Below are 22,637 nucleotides of genomic sequence, written 5' to 3' on the forward strand. Positions count from 1 at the left end.
GCTTTTTAAAATAGCAGCTCTAGCCATTTTCCTCTCCCCTCCCTCCAATACAGGGTCATTACCATAATCCAAAGGAATGGCTCTTCTAGAGTGTGCCATGTGCAAGCATGGTTGTGATGGCCCAGGGGTGTTTCTGGAATCAGACAAGACACCAGGCAGCCCAGTTCCCAAGGTCAAGGTGAGCAGACTGTCCATCATCACCTTGTCCTTGCCTCCGGATGATCTTGGAGAAGATACGTCGACATTTGAACACACATCAGTTCTGTAACCTCTCTCCTGAAGGGATTGGAGTCCTTCTCTGGGCCTTTAGGTACATCAAAATGTCCTGGCAAAAAGATCTGCCAGGGGATAGATAATTAAGATATGCTCAGAGACTATTAGGGAATTGGATGTGGGCAAAAAAGGACAACTGTCGCAGAAGGGGAAGGTTGTAACAGTTTACCAGCAAGATGAGCTAACGTGGGGTTAGAGATAACTCATCAAGAATAAGAGTCTAAAGGATTAAGAGAGCTGGAAATGGGGCTAGTAGCCATCCCTGAAGCTCTTCCTCAAAGCAACAGGACAAGAGTCTGAGCTCTTGATGAGGCTGCGGAAGTCAGTACTGTATTGCTGTTGTAGAGTTCAGTTTCCAGTACCCATGTCAAGCAGTTCACAATTATCTCTAACTACAGCTCTAGGGGATCCAGCATCCTCTTTTTACCTCCATGGATACCTGCATTCACAGGCACATACCTACACAAGAGACATATACACACATGCACACATAATTACTGATGGCCCAGGTACAGTAGTTTGTGCAAGAGAACTTCTAGACAGAGGACAGAGCGTAGGTGGACCCCATCATTTATGGGCTCCATGCCAGGGTGGGTGAGCAATAACTGCTCCTACCCTTGGCTGTCTCAGCCATGAGGAAATAATGCTAGCCCCTCCATCGCCAGGTTGTCTAGTGAAATAACTAGAGTGTGTAGGGCGACCACTCTTTCCTGGAGATGATCACTTCCTGCCAGGCTTGACCCAGCTCCACCTGGTCCCACAACAAACTAGCGCACACACAGCATCCTCAACTATAGCATCATATTGAGAAATGGAAACAAAGCCCTTCAGTGGTACCGCCCTGAGTCCTGACATGTCTGACACCCACTCCTCGAAAGCAGCATTTTGTCCTAGTTTCCTCCTGGTGGGTAGACCAGGGTCAAGAGAAGTCAACTTCTGAAGGTTACAAAAGGTTCTAAAAGAGGGGCCCCCACCCACCATGAACCCACCCTGTTTCTTCTCTCCAAGGCCAAGGTGGTCCTAAGAGTCCCAACGGGGGTGGATCCCACTTAGGGCTCTAGTTTGGGTGACCAGGGAGAGGCCACACATGCACTCTTACAGGCTAGATGGACAGGGAGGGCTTAGAAGAAGGACAAGCTTGGAGGAAAGGGTGGGTTGAGACAGTAGCCACCAGATCTATAGTCTGAGAGATTGAGGTCTGTGCTGACTAGTCTTGTGTCAACTTGACATACAAGCAGAGTTATCTATTGGAAGGAACCTTGGTTGAGAAAATGCCTCCATAAGATCTGGCTGTAAGGTATTTCCTTTCATTAGTGATGGGAGAGGGCCCAGCCCATGGTAGGTGATGTCATCCCTGGGTTGGTGGCCCTGGGTTCTCTAAGAAAGCAGATTGAGCAAGCCAGGGGAAGCAAGGCAGTAAGCAGCATCCCTCCATGACCTCTGTATCAGCTCCCGCCTCCAGGTTCCTGCCCCATTTGAGTTCTTGTCCGGACTTCATTTGATGATGAACAGCAATATGGAAGTGTAAGCCAAATAAACCCTTCCCTTCCTGTGTAAACCAAATAAACCCTTTCCTTCCCAACTCACCTTTTGGTTAGGCCGTATTGTCAGAGGAATAAAACCTCTAAGACAGGGTCCAAGGAGGAGTGTGCCAGTGTGCTGGTGGCTCATCAGCTGGCCCACCACCATCCAGAAGCAGCCAGTCAGTTTTCCCGACTGGGAACAAGTCTTTTCAACAAATCTGATACAATCTGGCTCCCAGTGTGGCCCCCATTTCTGATGTGCATGGACACTGGAAACACCCCAGTGGCATCATCATAGCTAAATTTTGTGGTCCCTTGTCAGAGAATACCAATTTGTCACCATGAAGCCCTGTCTAGTCACCCTCTTCCTAGGCTTCAGGTTCTCAAAGCCCAAGCATGCTTCATCAGAGGGTTTGGTGAGCAAGACCCAGGGGTGTCAAGACAGAGGCCTGAGTTTCAAGAACAAAGTTCACAGAGCTCACTTCCCCAGGAAAGAAAGGTCAGGCTATCCCCACAACTGCCTTACTGAGTGCACACTTCCTTCCCTTTGCTAATAACTAGCTTCGACCCCCTAAGGGAAAGTATACAGAGGTGTTCAGTTAGCCTAACACAACACTAAGAGTCCTCCCTGGTTCTTCTCTGAACAGTTAGAGGCTACCCAATGTGGCTGTTCATGGTCTACATTTGGGAGGACATTCATATATTCTGCCAATATTTAATAAGGTGACAGTGAACGCTGGGCTCCTTGTTGAGGAGACTCAGAGTGGATGCAGGTGCCCTGCCTCGTGGGTGACCTCTAGTGGTGAGAGGCTGGCACTAGCGAATTCCAGTTGCTCACCCACCATCCTATAGCAGAGAAATGGGCGGGGTCAGCTGTACATGCTGGTCCTCTCAAGCAGAGCTCCTGGTTCTCCCACCTTAGCCCCTTCGTGTCACTGAACCTTGTTTGTCCTCTGCTAACTAAGGCCAGGATGATTCCCTCACAGGGCAACTGGGAGAACTGAGAAGGCATGTGGGACCCAGAGGGAGCTCTTAAAGGAGAGGGTGCCATGAACTAATGGGTACCCGGGTCTTGATAGCATTTCTCTCCTTGACTAAACTACACTCAGGCTCTCCTGAACTTTTCAACTGTGGTGATAATGTTGTCTATGACCTAACAAATAAAGCTTGCCTAAAGATCAGAGGGCAAAGCTAGCCACAGCCATAGAGGCCAGGCAGTGGTGGCACACACCTTTAATCCCAGCACTGGGGAGACTGAGGCAGATGGATCTCTGTGAGTTCAAGGCCACCCTGGTCTACACGAGATTGAATCTGCCTAAAAAAGAGAACCGGATCTTATGCCTTTAATCCCAGCCAGCAGCACTTGGGATCCCATACCTTCAATTCCAGCACTAGGGAGGTGGAGTGATGTGGCTGGGCTAAGAGAAGAAGGCAGGAGGAGACAGGAATTATTGCAGTCTGAGGTGTAGTGCAGTCTAGGCAGTAAGTCTAAGGACAGGATCGCCCTTCCTGCCTGAATTTTGGTATTGGTATTGGTATTGGTGAGAACTCTCTAGAGGCTGGCCTTTAACCCCAATATCTGTCTCTGGGTTTTTATTAAGACCAACTATTATTCATGCCACCTACATTCAACTATTCAAAGGTTCAATTGAATGTTCAGTGTGGAACCTCTCATTGTCTTTGCACTGTCCACTTTTAATAAGAATCTGACAGAATAAACTTCACCTGAATTCCCCCATCCACCATATGTGATCAGGAATGGAACCACAGGCCCATAGACAGCAGTTTAGGAAACATGAGTCACTATAGACCTTGTGACTCAATGATCCCGTCCGCTACCACAGAGACTGAGGCCCTGAGCAGAGGATGGAGAAGATAGGGAGGTTGGCCTTAGGAAGCACATGGCTGTTCTCAGTCCCTGCTCAGGCTTCCTTCAGGAACAAGGTGGCTCCAGTCTCCTGAACCCTGCTGGTAAAGGAAGGTATTTTGAAGTTAGAAGAATCATAGAGCCTTCTCCTGGGCAGATCTGTGTTTCAGCTGGAGTCTATGGACTTCTGCTGCCCTCTGCAGGACAGTTCTAGAATCACACTTACTCTGGGATGATGTGTCTAGGGCTTTCTGGGAAGAGGGGAATCTTAGTAAGAAACTGCCTCCATCAGATTAGCTTGTAGACAAGTCTGTGGGGGCATTTTCTTGACTAATTATAGATATGAGAAGGGCCCAGCCCACTGTGGATGGTGCCACACCTGGGTTGGTAGTCCTGGCTTGTATGAAAAGTGAGATGAGAAAGCCAGTAAGTAGCTTTCCTCCATGACCTCAAGTTCCTACCCTGACTTCTCTTCATGGTGGAAGGTCTAAGATGAAACAGACCCTCTTACTCCCTAAGTTGCTTTTGGTCATTGTGTTTATTACAGAAATAGAAAGCAAACAAGGACATATTGTAAGAGAGTCTTCTGCAATGCCTCCAGCCGCCTCATCCTCTTCCCTCTGACAGTGTGGCCAGCCAAGCCCATCTTGTGTGTTCATGGGGCTTCCTGTACTGCCTCCCCAGCCCCTATTGTGAGTCTAACGATGCACATTTAGTCATGTGTGCTTAGGAGTGAGGGGAACACAAACGCCTAGGTTCAAGTTCTAGTCTGACACATGCCTTGCACCCACTGGTCCATGGGCCCTCTTATCCCCCTTTGCCTGAGGTTGGCCACCAACACTTTGCCTATTTTCTCCCTTTAGGTGACATTTTGTACACTTAAGCCAAGCTGCTTGACTAGAGTATCCACCCCACCTAACATATCAACTTCAGAAAGGCAGGGCCCATGGTTCTGGGTCAGGACTCAGATGGACAGCCTTATCTCCAGCATCTGGTCCCAGCAGTGTCTTTCTGGTCCCGGAGCTTTTGGTGTGGCTGCTGTCCCTGGTGGGCTCCCGAGCAAGCGGTGACTTTGCAGGAGCCTCTGTCTCAAGCCACTAGGGCTCAATGTTGAGTAAGGGCTGTCCTCCAAGACGGACAAGCTTTGTCCTAGTTCCTCTGGCTTTGTCTCCAACTAAGAAACACTTGTCTCCTGGTGACCTTCAGGCCTTCTCTCTTGCCCTGTATGCACACTCACGCAACACATCAACTTGCAATTAAAGATACTTCCTTCCTGGCAGGGACAATTGGAGGCTCAGCTGACTCCTGTGTGTTCCTTTATGACACCCAAAGGCACACAGTGCCTGTAGTTAGCAAGAACTCCAGCTAAAGCAGCGCCCGTATGAACTCTTCCCTTGCTTGCCCACTCTGAGGTACAGCTGTTTTACTCTTGGCGCATTTCATAAAGACTGTAGGCCTGATTGTTGTTCCCACACAAAGACAGAGAGCAGTGTGGCTAGGGGCAAGCCATTTGGACACAAAACTGACCAGGAAACCCCCAAGGCCTGCCGGCTGAGTGGAGGAGTTCTATCAGCAGGGGCAAGGCGGGGCTCCACCATAATCAGAAACATGCAGGGAGGTTTTGTCTGTTTCAGCTGCACCCACAACCTACTCCACAAAACCACCATGCAAGCTAGGAGGCAGCATGGACTATAAAATTTCTGACCTGAAATATGATAGAAAGCCTCGGCATCAATACTAGTGTGGCCCCTTTAAGAGCCACAGGCTGTGTTCTTTTCTGGCAAACTGCTGGTCCTTAGTTTTCAGTAAGTGACCTTTCTGTTGGCACTAATTGAGTAGGGTTTGTGGTGTTTGCCAAGCATCTGAGTCCCTGCCAGGGAGGGATGGGGAGGTGAGGGCCCCAGGCCTGCAGCTTCCAGTAAAAGGCAGGCATCTTGGCAGCAGTGGCCTTGGGAGCCTTGTCACTGTTGTAAATCATAACACTCAGATTATTGCAGCACTTGTTCCTGAAAGTTTCCCAGAGTCATTCCAGCTGTGGCAGAACAGAGGGAGATTACCAGTGGTTTCTTCACAGCGACAGTTCTGCATGCTTCTCCACTCAGCAACTAACTACGGGCCTTACAAATCCAGCTGCCTACTGCCAGGCCAGGCTTAACATTGCCCTCTTGCACCCAAGGGTCCTGGACAGCTGGCAGGGTGGAGTCCCAGCAGCTGACCTCTCACTGCCATTCAGACACATGGGCTTATAAAGATGTGTGTTGGTTTCAGTGTCACTTGTGTCCCAGTAATAAACCCCTGGACCTGGGCAAGATTTTTAGATTCTCCTTCCAAGGAGGATCTTTGCTGTGTCTGGGTCATGTCAGAGCTGAGCCTGCCTCTGTGCCAAACTGCAAGCGAACATTCATGTCACTGTTTCTATTAGAGAAGAATCTTCCCCATGCAAGAATATATAACCCAACTGTTAACTACACTAGAGTTGCAGGCTGGCAGGCTTGATGTCTTTACTTCCTTCTCAACAGAGGTGGGCATTTGAGGAAGGCCTCCCCAGGACCCCCAGAGAAGCTCAGGGTAGTCCTGCATGAGTACCAGCTTTAATAGCTGCATGCCATCTCATGAAGTGCACAGTTGTGGGCTGTGGCCTGGAGATTTTCAGGGAAAGAAGAACAAAACTGCAACTTAAAAACTCCCATGAACGAAGCTGTATACAAGCTTGGACACATGGCTGTGCCACCAGCAAGGAAAGGAGACAGAGGAATATCTTTAAGGCATTTGCCTCACACCAGAATGTAATGCAACTGGTTAGCCCGATTCTAAAAATGCTTAGTAATGCTTTTTAATATACAAGAATCAAAAGTACAGCAGTTTTACAATGTAGGAAAATTTAATACATACTATATAAACAACATTATTTACATCAGAAATCACTAGGACAGTGGCATTTTTCACAAATATAAATTAATTACTGTTTAGTCAACAGGTTTCAAAAGTCCACAAGTTTACAAGAAAAACCACCTGTCCCCAAATGGGTAGGGCACAGATGGACTAAAGCAGCCTGGACCCTTGGCATGGCTCTCTTCACCCAACACAGCTGGTCTCAAGTGAGCTAGAAGACCACAGGTGCTGGGCCCAGACACAGCTCCTGCTGACAAGTGGGTTTTGGTCTATAGGATTTCAGTGTTGCTGTGTGTGAACACTTGACTCTGCAAAGCCTGATGCAGCTGCAGCCACACCAGGTCAGACACCAGCAGCACAATGAGAAATGTTTGCGTTCCCTTTGCGGGGCTTAAGGAATGACTACACAGAGTCCAAGGAAGGACCACAAGATTGGGCTCCTGCAGGCTGACCAATGAGGACAGCAGAGACTTCACCTTCCTATTCTAGGGTCACAGTGCATCACAGTACCTCAGGCCTTGACAACCCTCACTCTTTCCTCAAGTCCTGCCATTTCCTCAACAATAAGCTGCCCAAAGCTAGGTTCAAACACAACTCCACTGGCAGCTTCTCCCAGCTGTGCAAATTCCTGTTGTAAGCACATAATGCACAGACTGGTTTAAAGCAAGAAGGATGCCTCCTTTCTCCCAACCCACTCTTCAAATACACTTCAACACCTAAATCCAATGTTTGATGGGAGATACTGTCATCTTAGAATCAATGTAACACTGATCTGGCCAATATTGCCTTTTGCTACATTTTATGGCACTTTAGTCCTGAATGTGAACAAAAGGAAGTTCCTTTTTCCTCATGATGAGAAGTCTTTGAGAATAACTTGTAACTTCTACCAAGTTGAAAGAAAGACAGACCTGGGTAAGTATGGAAAGGCAAGGCTTCCACCTTCCACAGGAAGCCTCCTGTTCTTGCCACACCCCCAGTACCAAAGAGCCCAGCAAGCCAGACAAATTAGTGTCGATGTCATCAGCAAGAAGCTCCATCTATGGTTTACTTCTCACTGTATGGCCAAAGTAGACCTGACTTTCAGCCTTCACCTGAGGAGTCATGGCAGGCCACCAGGCAGGACACTACGGCCAGGGAACTCGAGTGAAGTCAGTGGGCTCTACGCAAGTCATACATGCACATGGTCAGGATAAGGGCCCTGGTGCCATGGAAGTCAAGAAGGTGATGGTCTACTGAGCACTAGCTGCAGGGGCTGACTCAGCACAGCCTGCTCCATGGCTCTAAGTAGCAGAAGCAATGGCCCACCAAGGCCATGCCATGACCAGATGATGCACTCAAGGACACAACTCAAGCTTGTCATGGGAAAGTCATTAATAGTACTGCCTACACCATCCCCAAGGGAGTTCAGAGAGTCAAATCCTATGTATATCCAAAACAAGACTTTTCATCAACTCAGAATGAGCCTGGACTCTTACAGAGGTACACCATACCATATGTTCAAGTCACTTTTCCTGTCTCCATCTAGAAAGGCTTTGGCTAGCCTAACAATACTGGCAAGCTATAATGAAAGTTGAGTAAAACCAAAGGCCCGACCCAGTTATCCATACACTGAGAAAAGCCATTCAATGATGCAAACCCATCAGTGCCCATCCCCCTAACCCAATCCAATCTGATCCTAACAGGCTTCCTGACATCTTACAGTTCAGCTACCCTAGTCGTGGATGCTTGGGATTTGGGGAAAAACTAACGGAGGTTTATACTCTATAGATCTTAAAGAAACAAGGTTTGATTCTACCGAATCCCATCTGGCAATGGAAAAATAACAACCTCAGGTTGCTATTGTCACCTGATTGCACCTTCACTGTCAAGATGTTTGGGTCTGTATAGCCTGCCTCTTCAAGCTGTGTAAAGGAACCAAAATGCAACTACATTCACTGACCCATTCCAATACTGAAAGCTCCCTGCTTGCTGGCTGGCGCTACCAATGCCACATTAGGAATCCCCTGCCATCTGCAATTGGGCTCACCAGCCGGCATCTCAGCAAGCCACCTCCATTTCCATCTCCAGGACCTGGGGCTTTCCTTCTCAGCACAGGAAACAGAAACCCACCAGGGATTCCTATTTCCTGGTTATACTACCCCACCCCCATCTCTACCACTACACCCACATAGCCCACTCCCCAAACAAGTAAGACCCACACCGGCATCAATGACACCAAACTCCCATGCTGGCATCGACGATGCCAGAGTCACAGTACTCTAAAATCAGCCAGAGGGATCCAACTTTCCCTGACAAAGAGGGAAAACGGACTCCCCCAGAAGATCAAACCTTTGAAATGTACAAAGATAGTACGGGAAAAATTAGTGTTGGCAGGCAGGAGGCCATGGTGGAAGTTGTTTCCTGTTTCCCACCTCATTTCATGTAATGAGACCAAGTGTATCGTTTCTCCCAAGAACACATCTGAAGGGTATACAGGCTCCCCTTTCAAGTCTTGCAGTGTGACACCCGCCCTGTGACCTCCCACTTCCCATCAGCAGCATCCCTCATGTCATAGTGAACCAATCATACACTGTCCAGCAGGTCCTTGCCCTGGTTACTCATGCTGAATATAACATTCATTGACTCTCAAGATCCCCATCCCTTCACAGGGGAAGCAGCCCAATGAAGCTGGTACATAAAGTCACCTCTTCCTCCTAGCACCCACGGAGGGGGGAGGCCACAGCAGGCTAGGATGGGATGGGTGCCAAAGTGCAGGAGTGGAGGAGACCAAACCAAAGCAGCAGACGAAGGCCTCCGACTCCTTCAAGTGCTCCTTCAGCCGCCAGTTAGTGGTTCAGCAGCAGCGAATCCCAAAACTCTGCTCACCAGCCTGATCACTGGCCACTGCTGGACCAGACCAAAACGTCCAAGTGCTTGATGACTCCTGCAATCTCTCCCCTTTCGGAATTGTCCTTTATGTTTTCCGAACATTCCAGTTATAATCTGGGTTGTTTTTCTGTTCTAGTGATCTCTCCAAAGGAGATCTGTGATCCAAGGGTGACTTGGAATCATGGGGAGATTTCTGGGAAGGGGGTGAGCGAGGGTCTGAGACTGCAGTGTGCAATGAGGGCAGGGGCTGTTTATATTCCCCCAACTTGTCTGTGTGGAAAGAGCGGTAATGGTCTGAGGGTCCCTGGCCGTGGTAACCCATCGTGGGTCGGTGGTCAGACATTCGTCGGAAATCCTGCTGGTGGTAATTCTGGGGCCTAAAATCATCTGATCTCCTCCGCTTAGAGTCATGATGGTGCCTGAAAGAGAGATGCAAGGATCAGGTGAAAGACGAAAACCAGATTCTTAACACCTCTCTATCTTCTGCTGGCATTTACACACACACACACACACACACACACACTGGAAACTGTCAGTTGTTTCATACATATTGGTAAAAAGCATCCTATGACATCACATACACTCTCCAGAGCTGTAGTAACATGTGGACACACGTGGATAATCACCAACAGCTTTGCAAACTCACTCTCCCATCAGGAAAACACATCTCTAGCACACGTCTTCAACATACTCAGGACAAAAAAAATATACAGAAACTATTTGTAAATTACTAATAGCAGCAAAACCCAGAATCAACCTAGATATTCAGCATTAAGATTGTCTAAAATTATTTTATACACTGACTTCACCCACCAGGGACTCTCTAGCCACTACACATAAGGCAGCCTTACCTACACACCTAGAACCTCACCATATGAGGTGCCTAAGCCTGGCAGCTGCTTGCCAAGGACTGCCAACTCTTCCTGGCCCCCTTTCTCTCCAAACTCACCAGCTCCCAAGCCACTCCCCACCAGGGACATTCATATTCCACATGACCCAAAGACCCAGTTCCCTACCAGCTGCCTGACTGGAACCCTCCAGTTGTCCTATCTGGTCTTTAGAGCCAGGACCAATCCACACTGCCAGAGGAAACTTGTTCCAAACTCCTGACCAAGACTGAAGGCACCAGTTATAGCACACAAGCAAAAGTCCTAAAATGGAGGCTGCCACATCAAATACAAGACAAAGATGGGATACTTCACTCTCAATCCTGCTGTGAATCCTGAGCAATGGGAATTCCTCTACTAAAAGAAGGTGACTTGAATAAAAAAGAAAAACTCAACCAAAACCAAACTACAGACAGACACACCCCAACACAGCTATAACAACAACAAAAACCCAAAACATACAAAAATAAATAAGCAACATGTCTCCAAAAAACACAAATCTATAGTAATGGTTCCTAATGAAAACAACCTAGAAGAAGAAGAAAAAAAAATTTAAGAATGATTTCACTATGGGCAAACAACTCAGACAAAGATGAATGGAATGAGAAAGCCAATCCAAAAGATGAAAATGGAGTTAGAATTGTTGAAGGAACCCCGAACTGAAATGATACTGGAAATGACCTCGACAAGCCAATTAAATTCCTCAGTGAAAAACCACCACAGCAGAAAGGGTAAAATTATGGCACAAAGGGGAATACTATAGAGAAGGAATAGAAAATATCTTCAGTAAAATCAGAAGAAAGTTCCCCAAACCTAGAGAAAAAGATGCCCATTCAGGTACAAGAGACCTAGAGAATATCAAATAAGCAAGACAAGAAAAAGAAAAGAGGAAAAAATAAAAGTCAGCCATGGCATATTATAGTTAAAACATAAAAATATAGAATAAAGGATATTTAAAATTGCAACAAAGAAAATCCAAGTTGCCTGTATAGGCAGGTCTATGACTTTAGTAGAGTAATACTGACAGAAACTTTAAAGCAAAAGGGCCTGGAGAAATACCCCCAAGTCCTGAAAGACCACAACTGTTAACCAGACCATTATACCCAGCAAAACAATCTATTAAAATTGAAGAAGTGGGGCTGGAGAAAGGACTCAGTGGTTAAGACCACTTGGCTGCTCTTCTGGAGGACCCAAGTTCAGGTCTTAGCTTCTTGTCAAGAGGCTCCCAAACATCTATAACCCCACTTCACTTTCAGGGGGATCCAATTCCTCTTGCCTCCTTGGACACCTACACTCATAAATACATATACCCACATACAGACACATACAACACCTATACATAAATAAAAGTAAATATAAATCTTTAAAATCCAGGCAATCCCAGCCTTTAATCCCAGCACTCAGGAGGCAGAAGCAGGTGGATCTCTGTGAAAAGGTTACTAGTCCCTCAAAGGAGTTGTGATCCACAGGTTGAGAACCCCTATACTGAAGGAATTTGTGACCACAAGCAAGCCTTAGCCAAGGATAGTAGAAAGACTATTTCAGTCTGAAGAAAAGGATGAATAAACCCAAGAAGTCAAAGGAACAAATAATTGATGTCAAGACAGATAAGGGTGTGTGTGTGTGTTCCTGTGCATATGTGGGAAGACCACAGTTGCTATGAAGTTTAATCAATAGCCAGATTCTGAATTAAAATCTGGCAAAACATAGTGTTCTTCCCATACATGTCAACTCACAATCTGAAATTGGCTTATCACCCTACTAATGGCACTGTATGGCTGAAAAGAAGATACAACTTCAAAAGGCTCTAACTTCAATTACTGGATCCAGGTAAGCAAGGACCACAGGCTCTTACCCACCTCAGAATTCCTGCTGCCTGATAAGGCTGAGGGTCACATTAGGAACTACTACTGTTGACTACTATATTATGTGTGTCTTCACATGTGTGAGCATGTGTGGACACATGTTCAGGTGTGTGTTCATAGGTGTGGGTATGTGTGGACACATGTTCAGGTGTGTATTCACGTGTGTGAGTACTGTGGACACTATTATGCGTGTGTTCACAGGTGTGGGTTTGTGTGGACATTATTATGTGTGTGTTCACATGTGTGGGTATGTGTGGCACATGTTCAGGTGACATGTTCAGGTGTGTATGAACATCAGGGTAGTGACCAGAGGCCAGAGGCCAGCCTCAGCTATCATACCTCAGGCACCACTCAGCCTTTAAAGAAATACCATTACATTCATAATTTTGTGTGCTTGTGTGCACATGTGAATGAACATACATGCCACCATATGTGTGCAGACTAAACTCAGGTCATCCGGCTTGGCTGTGAACACCTTTACCAGTTAAACGTCTCACGGTCCTGACCTTGTTTTTTGAGATAAGATCTCGCCCTGAGACCTGTAGCTCACTGACTAGGCTAGTCTGGCTGGCTAGTTAAGTGTCAGAGATCCTCCTAACACTGCCTCTCTGAAATCTGCAAGAACATGGATGGATCTGGAAAGTATACTATACAATGCAACTCAAACTCACAAAGATGAGAACCAAATGTCCTCCCTCACACGTGGATTCTAGCCTATGATGTACACATGTGTATATGTAAACAGGTTTAAGCACAGGAAAAACCTACAAATCTAGAAAGAAAACCAAGAGAGGATATATTAGGTGACAAGCAAATATGGGGACATGGGGTTGAAAAGACACATGGGACATGGAAGAGGAAAAGCATCTGAGAGGAAGTTACAAGGGGAAAACAAGGATAGATGGAGAGACCAGGGTAAGGAGAATCACAAAAAAAAAGAAAGAAAAGAAAAAGAAAAATGCCATGATGGTATATGAAGGTATCAACCACATTATATGCTAAAATTTAAAAATAAAAACACAAAAAAGTTTCTGGGAGAGCAGTGTCATACTTTTCCAGTGATGCAGCCACTCACAAGTTGCCCATGCTATAAATAACACCCAACCTCACTCATGCAGCAGCTAGAAGAAAGCTCATGGGATCACAACAAAAGACATCAGGGCAGAAGGGAGGCCTGATAGAAGAAGGGTCACAGCAGGGTGCAGAGAGGGATGAGAGAGAGTAATGTGGTGAAATGACCAAAATCACATATTATATGCATGCATAAAATTCTCCAAGAACAAAGTAATACTTTTTTAAGGGGGGGCTGGCCTAGGAAGATGGCTCTGGTGTTAAGAGCACTTGCTGCCTGTGAAGAGAACCTGGATTCAGCTCCCAACACACACACGGCAGCTCACAATCTTCTATACCCCAGATCTAGAGATCAACACACTCTTTGAGCTCCTGAGGTACCAGGCCCACATATGCACATGTGGGTGAAAACACTCATACACATAAAGTAAGAAATAAAGCTACAAAACATCCTCCCTTCTAGCATCCCAAAGCTATCCTGATAGCAGGGATATGGGATTTATAACTGATACACGCAAGATGCTCAGTATGCAGTAGACAGTAGACAGACAAACCTGTATAAGCATCCCCTTCCTCCCACAAGCAGATCCGCTCAGGTCAGTACCTGGCCTTTCACTTTATCTACACACCTGTCATAATAGTCTCTGTGTCCCCGGTGGTCTCGGTCACTGCTGTACTGCTCATACTGTCTCTTTCTGGACATGTTGTTAGGTCGGTAGCTTCCAGAACGGTGGGCATCCATATGTCTCCGGTCACCATAATGGTGATCCTTATACCAGTGCTGCTCATATTGATGGTGCCGGTCACTGCCCCAGGGGGCATTGTTACCACCGCCATAGTTGAACTTTCTTTCCCTCTGCCAGTCTCCTCGATCTGCAAGAAGAGAATTGCTTCATAACTACAGCACATGGCAGAATTTACTTAAGGCTGACATGTTAGAAGAGACAATCACTGCCTCCTCAGCTTTATCGCTAAAGTAATGAATGAGTCCTAACGTTTTCTGTACTGCCAACAACTTCTAAGGCAAAAGAAAATCTATCACCTCTCTCCCTTCTAAGATCTTCTAAACTACGGCTCACATGCTTCATTCTTGCTTGCCCTGATGTGCAGCAGACCCCTGAAATGAGATGCACTCAAGAACCCCAAAGGGGATTTGGAAAGTGATACTGCTATTTCACAGTAATGCCCTCCTCACCTACACAGCTGAAGGTGCTTCAACCATGATACAAGTTGTGCCCAGCTTCTGAAAGCCTCTTTAAGTAAAGACCTTTCTTCCTTAAGCCACAAGGAGTACTTGAAAGGCTGAGCCCAGGATAGGTAAGCCAGGGCACCACCTCCTCATCTAGGAACAACAGCTAAAGCTTCAACAAGTTTTAAGGCAACATGCCACCTACTAGGGGAAAAATAACCAAAGAACATGTGACTAAGAGTCAAAAGAAAAAAAGCATATAATGAGAAATAACACAAAGAAATGGTTTTGACAGTGAGGAAGTTAATGAGCAATGAGTTCTAAATAACTGTAACTGAGGCTAGAGAGATGACTCAGTGCTTAAGAGCACTGACTGCTCTTACAAGGACCCAGTTCAATTCCCAACATCCACATGGAGGCTCACAACCATCTATAACTCCAATTCTAGGGGCTTTGAGGACCTGCTCAAAGCATGGACATGGCACACAGGCATACATGCGAACAAAACACATAAAATGAAAAATAAATAAATAAATAGATAGATCCCTGAGTAACAGCAATTAATTTAGTATTTTTTTAGTAAAGCTTTGGCTAGCCTAGAACTATGTAGAAACCAGACTGGCCTTGAACTCACATTGGTCTACCTGTCTCACAAGTGCTAGGATTAAAGGTGTGCATGCCACATTGAAGTAAGAGAGAATGATGTAAGAGAAATGAAAAATAAATTTTCTTTTTTAAAAACTCTTGAAGTTATTGCAAAAGTCTAAAGCACACATAATCTGTTGTACTGAACCCCAGTCCTCTGGAAGAGCAGCCAGTGCTCTTAACCCCTGAGCTATTTCTCCAGCCCCAGACATAATTTTAGTATATAAAAATTTACAGGAGATGTAAATAATAATACCTTGTTATGTAGTCTTAAACACGAAATCCACTATGTGTATATGTGTGTGCAAATGGAATTCTAGAATTAAAGTTCAGAAAGAAATGTACTTCATCTTGATGACTGTAGGAAAATTGAATCTGTAAAATAAATCTTATATTATGCTTCTATACTTTGTAAATGCTTTAACTCTTGTTTTATATTTTTCCTTTTATCTTTTTGTCTCTAAAAATAATTTTTGCTTATTTTAACTAGTGAAGCAATAAAGAATGAATAATCAATAAATTCAGTCTTCCTTCTATTCCCACTAATCTAAGACAATAGCATATAATGGCCAGACTTGTATGAAATCATACAAGTAATTAAAGTATGTTTAAGGGAGGCAGTCCTTAGTTCCTCAGGACTGTAACCAGCAATCCTAACCCATGTACCCAGCTAAAGCAATACAATTAGTTATTCCAGCAAATATATGGATTCATGTTGTAGAAACTCATTCAGCCAATCATCTTTGGGGTATTTGCCCATTAAGGTGTGGTTTCAGGTGCTACATGAAATGGGGGAGGGGGCAGAAGCGCTCTCTCTCTCTCTCTCTCTCTCTCTCTCTCTCTCTCTCTCTCTCTCTCTCTCTCTTGTGGTGGTCATAGTACATAGTACAGATCACAGCTTCTAGCGCCTCCAGGAAGAAGACCTGGTGTTTCTCTACCTTGTCATTCGCAAGTGATTCCCCAATAAATACCTGACTTCCATTTATTCTGGATTCTTGTGGGCTCTTACAATCATCCATTACATTTTGGCACACTAGAGACACTTCATTTGGAGTTTTATTTTCTTCTTGGCAAGTCTGACCTATTGGGCAAAGAAATGCTCTTGCCTCGTCTGCTGACTGACAGTAGGCATGCTGTCCAAACCCAACAAGCAGGATACAAGCTAAAGTGATTGCTAAACCTTGCCAAGACAGGTAAGACAGTGTTTTGAATCTTCCTGCTTCTGAAAATGGTCTATTGCCCCAAAGTTACTGTGAGACCTTGGGTGACTGTCCAGGTAGCCAGATGTTTCTGTCATTTCTTGAACTTTTTGGAAGTCAACCACTTACACTTCCTGCTTACTCAGTTAGTATTATTTTCCTTCTCAGGTCTTTGATGGAGCTAAATAAAGATAGATAGTCACAGCTATTATCCTCTCATATCTTAGCTAAGACATTTTAGGTACAAGACTCAGACTCCTCAGGATAGGACATCTGTTGGAATAATCTCTACTATTTACCTATAGCCTGAACATTTAGTGTATGTTTTTTGCTTGATGGTGTTCTTGTTGGTTGTAATTCTAATTTTGTGTAGGTTTTTTACCTTTTCTTTCTCCTGAATAATACTTGATATTTGTCCTCATCGAATATTGTTTTGTATTGGGTTTAGATAGACATAAATGTTTATATTAGTACTATTCCTAACAATAAAAGGAGAAATTAATGTCCATCGATGAATGAAAAAGGATGGTATTATCTATTGAGTGGAATACTCCCTTTCCATAAAAAGGAATTAAGTATTGATTTACACTAGATTTAAGATGAACTCTGAAATCATTTTGCTAAGTCAGTCACAACAGTTAGCATATGTACATTCACTGACATGAAGTATTCAGAATAAGTTAATTTACAGGAGTAAAATACAGATAGCTAGAAAGATAGCAGTTCTATCTGAAGTGATAGAAATTGAGGAAGGAGGCAGAATGTTTAATGTACAAATACTACTGGATGGTGCAACTACAACTGCTTCCCTTTATGTTGTAGCAATTTCACCTCAGTAAATTTAAAAATATAAGCACAGATTTTGTTTTGTTTTGTTTTTGAGACAGAAAGGTTTCTCTGTGGCTTTAGAGCCTGTCCTGGAACTCACTCTTATAGAACAGGCTGGTCTTGAACTCACAGAGATCCGCCGGCCTCTGCCTCCCAAATGCTAGGATTAAAGGCATGTGCCACCACTGCCCAGCAAACATGATTTTTTTTTTAATACAACATGATTATTGTTTGGTTATTATTATTATTATTATTTTCCTCATGGACTTTTCATTTTTTTGATTTTGAGAGTTTTTACCAGGGTGGATGTCTGTGCACCACATGCACACAGTGCCTATAAAGGCCAGAAGAGGAAATTAGATTCTCTAGGACTGAAATTGCAGATGGCTGTGAGTCACCATGTGGGTACTGGGAACTGAAAAAGGTCCTCTGGAAGAGCAGCTGGTACTCCTGCCTTAGCTTCCCAAGTCTTTGTACTGGTGGATGGTATCGGGTACAGATGTCCTAATACTCATTTTACCATTCTGCTAACTAGTGGACATTCAAGTTCTTCTAGCCTTTTGCCAATTAGTATTTAAAGTACCCTCAGTGGCTTTTCTACAGAACAGATATGCAGACAAGAGAGGACCGTGGTCGAAGGACTATACAATTATTGATCTCAAATTATTTTCTATAAAAGACTAGATCAAATTCTATCCTCAATAACTAGTGTGCATTTATCCTTTTAATTACTCCTGATCAGAACAAGTGAAAACTTTTGTTAACACTTCCTGAATGAACACGGGTGATCGTTTTGACATATGGGCAGTTTTACTTTTCTGTATGAATCCCCCAATCCTTAGTCTTAAAAACAACACACAATTATATTGAAGTATTGAGGAAATCTGCTTTTTGGGTTTTTTTTTTTTGGGGGGGGGGTTGTTTCAAGACTGGATTTCTCTGTGTAGCCCTGGCTGTCCCTGAACTCATCAACTGGCTTGAGGAAATCGTATACATTCTGCAGGCTGACCTTGAACTCAGGACTCTCCTGCTTCAGCCTCTCTAGTTCTAGGGCTACAGATACCACCACACTTACCTTGAGTTTTATTTCTTTTTGTTTTGTCTTGTTTTGTATTTTTGGAGACAGAGTCTCTCTCTTATGCATTTCTGGCTATCGTAGAACACACATTGCAAACCAGGCTGGCCTTGAACTCACAGAGAAGCACCTGACTTTGTTTTCCCAAGTGCTAGGATTAAAGGGGTATGCCACCTTGCCTGGCCATTTCTCCTTTTTTTTCTAAATAAATCTCCAAAATTTAATTCAACCTACTTCCCTTTTTCTTTATTAAGGTTTGTTTCAAAAATTTAAATTTTAAGTTTTCAAATTAACAAATATACATGTTAACTATATAATGGCTAAGTAAGTGAACATGTTTTTTTGTGTTTGTGGAAAGAACATTTAAAACCTCCCAATGATTTTTATTATATTAATTATATTATGCTAATTAATATCTTACTATTAACTAGTCGCCATTTTGTATAGTTTATCTCTCAAACATTTTTCTCCCAACTATGGTATCCTTTAGCCAGCATTTCCTCCACCTCTTATTCCCAGCTCCCCAGTCCCAGGTTAACCACTGATCCTCTCTGATCCTCTAAGTTCAACTTTGTTAGGTTCTAAACACAGAAGAAATCATGTAGTATTTGACTTTCTGCTCCAGCTTCTATCTCTTAACACAATATTCTTGGGCTTATCCACACTGCCACAAGTGGCAGGTTCACTTCTAATGGGAACTAATATTCTTTTGTGTGCATGTGCCACATTTTCTTTATCACTCCTTGTTGATGGACACGTAGGTTGATTCCATGTGCTGGCTCTTGTGAATAAGTATCTGGCATTAATAAACATTTAAATTCTAATATCTCTTCAACAAGAGAGGCAAACACTCAATTTGTGGGCCATATGAGAGGTCTATATTTAATGCTTTTAGGAATCCCTACTTGTATTTTATAATAATGGCTGTATTAATCTAAAAACACTGGTAAAGGCTGGCCTTTTCTCCATATTCTTGCCAACACTGTGTCGCTTTGAGAATAGCTACTATAAGGTGTAACATGGTGTCACACTGTGGCCCATAATGCTGAGTGGTTTTCTATATACCTATTGGCCATTTGTACACCTTTATTAAACCTGGGACTAACTGATCTCTGAAATAAAGGGTTTATTGAGGTACATATGCCTATCTAAAAGTCAAAGGACAGGCCACCACAGATTAAAGTCTCTGAGCCACCAGCAGCACAACTCTATAGCAGCTGAGAAAATGTTCACTGGACCTAAGGCTAGGGTCTATTACAGTGAAAATGTTAAATCATAATTTAAAAAAAAAAAAAAAACTATATTGTTTACTGAAAAAGATTCAGGGTGATACAGATAGCAGCATCTTGGATATATTAGCCCATAAAGAAAGTTTCTGTTACATCCTATGTGGTTGGTTCCAAAAGCCAAATGCAGTGTGGCCCTATGGGTAGGTAATCTTCAACACTCAGCAAAGAATGGGTGCACCCTCTCTGGTGATTCAGCTTGCAGCTGTGATGGTGGCCATGGTGCAAGGGAGGGATAACTTGTCCGACTATGGATCACAAAATTCTAGCTTGAAGCTGAGTTAAAACAATCTTCCTTTCTATCAAAGTCCCTCCCTGTCTAGCCTACAACTTAATTTAGGGAGTCTCAGAGTTCATCACTATCTTCTGAGGAATGTATTTAGATCTTTCTCCCGTTTCTTTATCAGTCCCTTCTATTTAACATGCTAACCCTTTATCAAATGACAGTTTCTGAATATTCTGAATATTGAAGGCTGCTCCTTCAATGTTGACTGTCCAGTGCTAGTTTTTCTATCTGGTTATCTTTTTGTCATCAACTGAGTATTAGCAGTTTAAATACCCACTTTACACACCCAGGCAAGCCTGTAGCACATTTTCTTAATTAGTGACCATCTTTACACACAGAATATAAGCTGTTCTCTAAGTCTGCCCATTACCTTTTTATGGTTCCTATGGTTCCCTTAACTTAGAAGTGGCCATTAATCTTCCAGATCTTTATTTCATGTTTTATAAAAAACCAAGTAAGTACAGGGTAGGAGAGATGGCTCAGTGGTTAGGAGCACTGGCTGCCTTTCCAGAGGTCCTGAGTTCAATTCCCAGCAACTACAATGTGACTCACAACCATCTACAGATCTGGTATCCTCTTCTGGCCTGCAGGCATACATGCAGACAGAACACTGTATACATAATATATAAATCTTAAACAAATAAACAAACAAACAAAAAAACCCCAGATAAAGACGACAAGGTCTTGGGGAAAGTACAAAGGTACTTGGAAAAAGAAATGACTAGGGAGTATTGACACCTATTCAATAGCTATCTAGTGGCCTACCTGCATTACTAAAGTGTCTCTTGTTGGGGTGACTGTAGTTATCTCTTGGATGTCCATGCATCTGTGGACCATGGGAGGCAGGCAAATGAGGCTTCTGAGGATGAAGGCTGTGTGAGGTATGGGACTGAGATATCAGAGAATCCCGGCTTGAGCCTGAGGCCTCTGGTCGAAATGGTTTCTTACCACCAAGGTTATCATCTTTCTTCTTTTGTTCCTGGCAGAGTAAAAGGAGATTGAAGAGCTTAGGACTCCAGACTTAATTCCTGAGAGCAGAATAAAGACACTTCCCTACATAGTTCCATCTTGTTCCTCCACATTTTTGAGCTGCCATCTAATAACTTCTTACCAAACTACCAAAACTACATGCGAACTCCACTGAGCTCCACAGCTCCAACAGCTCAACAACCCCTACACAACCCCCCTCACCCCCCACCCCCACCATCTGTGAACTTTGACCTACTAGGTTACTGCAGAAACCAACCTCCACTAAGAAGCGCAGCCCCCTCCCTCCAAGAGAACACAGCTTATCCCTTGATAAGTGGCCAGGCAGTTGGCACTCTGAGGACTCTCGTGGCTACACAAAGCCGTGGCTGCTAAGTTTCCAAAGCTAGTTAGAGTAGAGAACTACCACCTGTCCAATGGGAAGTTTCCACACCAAAGTCCTCAAGCTAGACACCTGACCCTGCAGTTGTCCCACTCTTGATTCAAGTAAAATTTCAAAATAAAGTTTTTACAAGTGTGACGTGATTTAAAATCTAACCATAAGGGAAATGACTATTAAATAATTTGGCCCATATCTAAGCCTTTTGTGTATAAAGAATAGAACACAATATTATCTGATTCTATCCTTTCTTCATTTAGCACATTATGAAAGTATCTTCCCCTGCATGACGTCTAATACTACCATATTTCATTTAATGCTTGACTACTACTCTTCTTTTTTGTTTGTTTGGTTTTTGTTTTTTGAGACAGGATTTCTCTGTATTGCTTTGGAGCCTGTCCTGGATCTTACTCTGTAGACCAATTGGCCTCAAACTCACAGAGAATCACCTGCCTCTGCCTCCCTAATGCTGGGACTAAAAGTATGTGATACCAACGACCACCTTACATGATCATAATCTTCCCATTACTGTTGGACTGCAGTCATTCCCATTATAGACTTGCTTTAACCTTTGATTATTCCCTCTCACTAAATGCTGAATCTAAAACAAGTGGTTCAAGAAAGACACCATGCAACAAAGCTTGGGTGGAGGGGCTTTTTACTGGGTGAAAGTGAATGAGAATAGGGGGGAGGGGAGAAGGGAAACCAGCCTCTTGGGACAGGAGCAGCAGAAGAGGAGAGGCAGAGAGAGGGGGAGAGAGAGAAGGAGAGGAAGAAAGGCAAAGAAGCGGGGGGGGGGGGGGGGCTCTTAGTGGCTTCAGTCTGAGGGCATATTCTGTCAGAACTCCAAGGGCAGGCCAGTACAGATGCCTGAATACTAACACTAAACTCTTGGACATAGAAGCCTATGTTCTACTCCTCTGACAAATTCTAAAGAACTACTGTGCTGGCTAGTTTTATGTCAGCTCCACACAAGTCAAAGTCATTTGAGAGGAGGAACCTTATAGAGAAAAGCCTCCACAAGACAGGGCTGTAGGCAAGCCTGTGGGGCAGTGTCTTAATTAGTGATCAGTGTCAGGAAGGCCCCACCTATGGAGGGTCCTTGAGCTGATAGTCCTGGGTTCCATGAGAACAGGCTGAGCAAACCAGGAGGAGCAAGCCAATAAGCAGCACCCCTCCATGGCCTATGTATCCCTCCTGCCTGGTTCCTGCCCTGAGTTCCTGTAATGAACAATGCTGATGAAGCATAAGCCAAATAAACCCTTTCCTCCCCAACTTTGTTTTGTTAGTGGTGTTTTACCACAGCACTGCTAACCCTAACCAAGATAAACTATCCCATAACAAGACTAAGATAAGTCACTCCCCATAGATGGATATTGGTATAATTGTCACCTAACTTCATGAGCTTCTGTAAAGTCCTCCACCACTATGTGCCCAACTTTAGATTCTCAACCCAACTTTCCCTCCTATCTCAGGGCCTTTCCTGACTATTTTATTCTTCTATGGAATCTTTTGTA

General features: G+C 44.1%; 1 protein-coding gene across 2 annotated transcripts in view; it reads right to left on the reverse strand.

Moving 5' to 3' along the window:
* Nucleotides 1-6,480: 6,480 nt before the first annotated feature.
* Nucleotides 6,481-22,637, reverse strand: part of Chd2 (chromodomain helicase DNA binding protein 2) — a 113,435-nt gene continuing 97,278 nt past the window's right edge. For both annotated transcript variants that reach the window (XM_051206522.1, XM_051206521.1), the window contains 3 exons: nt 20,520-20,733; nt 13,876-14,119; nt 6,481-9,842 (listed from right to left, as the gene is read on the reverse strand). In XM_051206522.1, the coding sequence (XP_051062479.1) occupies nt 9,509-9,842; nt 13,876-14,119; nt 20,520-20,733 (792 nt within the window). In that variant the 3' untranslated portion in view covers nt 6,481-9,508. The remainder of the gene's footprint in view (nt 9,843-13,875; nt 14,120-20,519; nt 20,734-22,637) is intronic.

The sequence above is a fragment of the Phodopus roborovskii genome, unplaced genomic scaffold, assembly GCF_943737965.1.
Source record: "Phodopus roborovskii unplaced genomic scaffold, PHOROB, whole genome shotgun sequence".
NCBI classification, from domain to species: Eukaryota; Metazoa; Chordata; class Mammalia; order Rodentia; family Cricetidae; genus Phodopus; species Phodopus roborovskii.